Source organism: Myxine glutinosa, chromosome 1 (genome assembly GCF_964187855.1).
Source record: "Myxine glutinosa chromosome 1, kmMyxGlut1.1, whole genome shotgun sequence".
Taxonomy (NCBI): Eukaryota; Metazoa; Chordata; class Myxini; order Myxiniformes; family Myxinidae; genus Myxine; species Myxine glutinosa.
In genome coordinates, this window is record NC_136261.1 from 224,133,072 (window position 1) to 224,139,224 (window position 6,153).

Here is a 6,153-nt window from a genome sequence, read left to right on the forward strand (position 1 = left end):
CACACACACACACACACACACACACACACACACACACACACACACACACACACGCACACACGCACACACACACACAGTTCAAGGCAGGTAGATGAAAAAAAAATGCCAATAAATCGTTTCATCTTTCCTGACTGTAATTTTGTCTTGTCCGCTTTTGTATTTGAACAGTTAAAGAAAAGTAACAATGTTGTTTTATATTTTCACTTGTGAGAGACCTGTGAGTATGACATAAATAACTGCATTTCATTAAACAAAACAAAAACGGTGAGATGAATCAGAAGAAAAAAACAGAATAAATACTGTTAATGAATATTTACCGCATGGAGATGCAGAAAGAAGCATTGTGGGCCAGTTGGAAAGCTCCAGACCAAGAATAGTTTAACCGATCAGCTAGCCGCACACTAAGCAATTGCTCAAAGTCAACACGTGGCCAATGAAACACAGCACTGGCTCCAGGAAGTGTAGACAAGCAACCAGGTGGAAGTGCTGAACTCTGCAATAAAAACAATCGGAATATATATTTTTAAGAAATAAAAACATTTTTCATGGAAACATCAAAAACTAGAATGGCACAGGCTGAACAGCTTACGTTTTGTATCCCACTGATAGGCCAGATCTGGATTCAGATATCCAAAATCTAATCAGCTTGTTATTATCACCTTCCCAACTCATCCATCACGTTTTGCCAAATCTGTCCAAAACTTTTTGAGATATCATGTTGTATATTTTTTGGCCCTCTCAATGGTGAAGAATGACTTCAACAATTAAAAAAATTATCGTATCCAGATTCGGATCTTCACCAAAATCGAATATATTTTGTCACATGCCCAACCTGTCCAACAAGTTTCGTCCGAATCCATCCACAACTTTTTGAGATGTCGTGCCATATATACAGTGCCTTCAGAAAGTATTCACACTCCTTGACTTTTTTCACATTTTGTTGTGTTTCAGCCAGAATTTAAAATGGATTAGACTGAGATTTTTTTGTCACTGATCTACACATAATACCCCATAATGTCAAGGTGGATTAAATTTTTTTTTTTTTGCAAAAATAAGAGAGAAACTAAGCTGAAACAAAACTAAACGAAACAAAACTAAAAGAATTGAAAAACCAAAGAAAATAAGCTGAGAAACTGTCATATCACCTGTGAAAAATGTTTTCACTTTATACATACATGTTGGTCATTTGGAGAAATAAGCGGTGTGAAAAGAGCGAAAATTCTTCTCGTTCTCAGTCCAATCGTTAAAAAGCAATGTGTGAACTAAACAAAAATCAACCTTCATTTAAATAGGAAATTGGTCAAGTAAATAATCTTTATAAAGTACTGGATTAATAGATATACTTTATAATAAATAGTTTTGATTTTTCTAACCAGATTTAATGATTTAACACAAATCGTTTTATGAGTGTCTAATGTGGGAAAAAAATGACAAAAAAGACCAAAAGTTGTTCTAAATTTGTGTGTATAACAATACTAATGCTCTTTTGGGCAAAATTGATGATAATACTTGATTTTTAAATGAAGTTTTTTCTCTTTACTGCATAATTCTGCACTCTGAAACTGTCAATTAATCCGATTGCTTTGCTGGGGCAGGTATTTATGACTTATTTATTTGATAACATTGTGATAATTAGTTTTATGTAAACTTCTCATTATGAAACAGATGGCCAATGAAATCATCGTTGGTAGTTGTTGGACGTGAACAATTACCTTGCCCCTTTTTAAATCACACACAAAATGTGGGTCAAGTTGATTGTAATTGCATCATCCATAAAAATAAATGTGAAATGAAATTTGCCCTCGTTTAAATATCATGCCTTTAGAAGGCCGAGCTATTTTCCAAATAAGCATGACAAACGTTTTTACGGCAATATCTTGCAGCAACTGATATCGATGGCAAATACAAATCCATAACAAGAAAGACAAGGGGTGGAGGTTGGTGAGGGGGGGGGGGGAAGGGAAGGGGGCAAGACTGAGTAAGGGCAGCAATTAGATTAAATGTAAGATTATTGCAAAACTAGTCCAAACCTTTCATAGTCCAAGAGAGAAATGAATATTTGGTCAGCAAGCCAGAATGTTCGGCAATTTCCAAAATCACAAAATGTGATAACCACAAGGCGTAAAACGAGAGAGTTTATAGGACACCTTACCCCAACACCGTCTTGAGAAAAGGGACATGGGCAGGGTCTTTGCAACTCTTGCTTTGTTTTCCGTGCACAATCTATATTTCCAAGCATGGGCCACCATTTTGTCTAAATCTCTATTCCCCAACATCAAGGTCGAATTGGTCGGCAAATTTGATTGGTCGAAATGATGTAAAAAGGCATATTTTCTTCAAGTACTAAACTAGATGTTTTTGAAGGAGAAACAAGGCGATTTGTGTTCTGCAGTGTTCAAGTATATAAATAAATTGAAATAAAATAAGTTTTAACGGTAGTAGAAAAAAAACCTTATTTTAGAAACAAAAAGTAGAAACAAAAAACAAACGTTTTTTCGGAGGTTTATCACCGTTGGTGCACCATCTTTTACACCACCTTACGTCACACATTAAATTAGTTATTCCTGCCTGTTATTTGTGTCCTTTATGACGTCCCTAAAAACAGTAAGTTTCCTGATTGGAATGGTTTTCAATTTTGTTTGACTCAGACAGACAGACAGACGAAATAATTACCTTACTCCTCTGTGTGCATGTGTGCTCGGGACGAGATTCCATAAAATTTGCCAAATTCAGAGCCAAAGTAGTGCAATGCTAAACAGCAGGTTCATATTCTGATTCATGTTCTACAGTGTTCAAAATATAAAATTCAATTGAAATTAAGTAGTGCCCCGATCATAGACTCATGCCTGTAGACAGACAGACAAGAGTAAATTTATTGCTTAATCCCACATTGGGCTACACGTCAAAAACAAGCACAAAAATAGTTTCTATTAACAAGGCTTCCGAGTAATAACACCCAGTGTTGAAAGAAGGAATCATGAGATGCTTTAAAATTTTGAATTTTTGAAACCAGCATGACTACAAACCTATAAAAAGCGGTTTTTCTTGATGAAATCGGTATTATGAGCAACTACAACCCATTGCTTCACTGACGGGAATATTAAATGTGGGGGCGAGGGGGGAGAAAGAGGGGGAGTGAGAAGGGGAGAGAGAGAGGGTTGGGAGAGAGAGATGGGCGAAAGAGAGAGAGATGGGCGAGAGAGGTGGGAGAGAGAGATAAAAGGGGTAGGGGGGGGTGGGGGGGGGGGGGGAGAGAGGCAAGATACACCCATTCTGCAGGCAAGTCACAAGTTGGTGTTTGCACTTTCCCCACGTGTGCCCACACACAAACTTTCCCTCCTTTCTTTGCATCACAAATCTTCCTGGGAGTTCCCTGAATCCACCGTTGTGGTTTCGTTTAAATCCATGAATCAGTTTTCAAGTTACAGGATAACAAACAAAATGGTTTTGAACATCTTTGGGGAAACAATCATAAATCCAAGATTGCCACAAATTTAATTTTTCAATGTGCATTCGATCTAATTAACTTGAAATCTCCCAAATGGCCATACACATCTTTACATAAAAGGACCCATGACAATGTACGTTTTTGTCTGTACTGTATGGGCGATAAATTTGAATTTCCCAACTCATCTCTGCAAGAGTACACCCAATTCCTTTGCGGTTTCGTAGAGTAAAGGTCCTTTGAGGTTTCGTGGAGTTGAGATCCTTTGGTAAACATTTAGTATTAACCTTATTGAATTTCTAGTGGGAATGCTGTTTCACACACTTCCAACACTGACATCCATTTTTTGTGAAATTACACATTCAGTAAAGTAATCTGGTGATATTACTTGTTCATCATATTTAATACTTGCCTGGTGGCAGCCAATCAAACCAATCCATGGCCATTTTGAACTGAAGATACTATACGTATAAACGACAGTCACGTGAAAAAGTAAGTACACCCCATGTAAAGTTTTGATTTTTTCAACATATTTCAACATACAGCTATTTGATCTTCATTTCAACAATATTGATACATAAAGGTGATATAATATAACAAATATCATGAAACATTTACATTTTGTAGTCCATTGTATAATTTAAATAAACATAAATGCAAATTTCGCATGTGGAAAAAGTAAGTACACCCCATGAAATGTTTTTAAAATCTTTTTAACATATGTGGACATATCAATATTTGATCTTCATTTAAACAGTATCTATAGATAAAGGTGATCTAATTGAACAAAAAACAATGAATTATTGACGATGCAATAATTTATTCAACAAAAAATTAACAGAGATGCCATTTCCTTCTGTGGAAAAAGTAAGTACACCCTTGGCTCTAATAGGTGGTATTGCCCTCTTTGGCAGAAACAACCTCAAGTAGGCATTTCTTATAACTGTGTACCAGTCTCTGACATCGACTGGGAGAAATTTTTGCCCACTCCTCCATGCGATGTTTGAGGGGTTTCTTGCATGAACAGCTCGTTTCAAATCCCCCCACAACATCTCGATGGGATTTAGATCCGGGCTTTGACTTGGCCATTCCAGAACCCTCCATTTCTTTCTTTTCAGCCATTCCTTGGTGGATTTACTGGTATGTTTAGGGTCATTGTCATGTTGCAAGGTCCACCTTCGGTTGAGCTTCAACTTTCCGACAGATGGCCTCACATTATCCTTAAGCACCCTCTGGTATAATGAAGAATTCATAGTGGATTCTATGATGGTGAGCTGCCCAGGCCCTGATGCAGCAAAGCTGCCCCAAACCATAATATTTCCACCACCATGCTTTACAGTTGGTATCAGGTTCTTGTGGTCAAATGCTGTCTTTGGTTTTCGCCAAACATGTCTTCTGGTACTGTGGCCAAATAGCTCTACCTTTGACTCATCTGTCCAGAGCACAATGTTCCAGAAGTGCTGGTCTTTGCCTAGGTGTTCATTGGCAAACTTTAGTCTTGCCTGATGTTCTTTCTGGACAGCAAAGGTTTCCTCCTGGCACACCTCCCATGTAGATCAATTTTGTGCAGCCTCTTTCTAATGGTAGACTCGTGCACTTTGACATCAACAGTGGCAAGAGCTACCTGTAGGTCCCGTGATGACATTCTGGGGTTCTTCGAGACTTCTTTCAGCATCTTGCGGTCTGCCCTCGGGCTGAACTTGCTGGGGTGGCCTGGCCTGAACAAGTTGGCAGTTGTTTGGAATCTTCTCCACTTGTAGATGATCTTCCGGACAGTCGAATGATTGATTTCAAATTGTTTGGAGATCTTTTTAAATCCCTTCCCAGACTCGTAGGCATCTATAACCTTCTTTCTGAAGGCCTCAGAGAGCTCTTTTGATCGAAGCATGGTGACACCGCACACTTCAACAACAAAGAGCAAACCAAACGAAATGTCTGAGGTTTAAATATGACAGGTTCCTCCAAGATCCTCTCTAACGATGTTCTAATCATTTGCACCTGAGCTGGTGCACCTGATTCTAATTTTAGGTATTTGAAGTAGTGATAAATGTAGGGGTGTACTTACTTTTTCCACATGCGAAATTTGCATTCATGTTTATTTAAATTATACAATGGACGACAAAATGTAAATGTTTCATGATATTTGTTATATTATATCACCTTTATCTATCAATATTGTTGAAATGAAGATCAAATAGCTGTATGTTGAAATATGTTGAAAAAGTCAAAACTTTACATGGGGTGTACTTACTTTTTCACGCGACTGTACATGAAAGACAACAAATCCTGTGAATTTCAGCTGATTGATATTCTCGTTTACAAGCAAATGAACGATACACCCATTCCACAGCAAATTGATTGGAATCTTGGTTGTATCCAGAATTTGTTGACGCGTGATGTCACTGTATAACATGCTCAGGGAATACAATTAAATTTCACATAATTTCAGAGCTGCACAAATATTTAAGATGTTCCCATCGCAAGTCAACCATGGCAAAGTGCATGTCAACCTTGAACCACCCTCGTATTTTTCGAAGTTGCCGAAAAAACAAAAATGTCTTCTTCCCAATCACAGTAAAATACCAAGACTAATAATTAAAATGTCTTTTTAAGCGGTGAAGCCACGTCAAAATTTGGCTATGTCCGACTTTCCATCCGGCCATCCATCCATCCGTCAAAAATGAAAAAGAACCAACCTAACCCACCGT

At 37.8% G+C, this 6,153-nt stretch overlaps 2 protein-coding genes across 2 annotated transcripts in view; both read right to left on the reverse strand.

Annotated features, from left to right (window-relative positions):
• The window catches only part of LOC144893605 (intermembrane lipid transfer protein VPS13D-like), a gene marked incomplete at its 5' end in the record, with an annotated part of 95,056 nt that extends 94,563 nt beyond the window's left edge, over window positions 1–493 (reverse strand). Inside the window, 1 exon segment of the mRNA XM_078784272.1 lies at window positions 318–493. Coding sequence (XP_078640398.1) covers window positions 318–493 — 176 coding nt within the window.
• Window positions 1–6,153, reverse strand: part of LOC144891290 (uncharacterized) — a 981,422-nt gene that overhangs the window by 309,430 nt on the left and 665,839 nt on the right. The window lies entirely within an intron of this gene.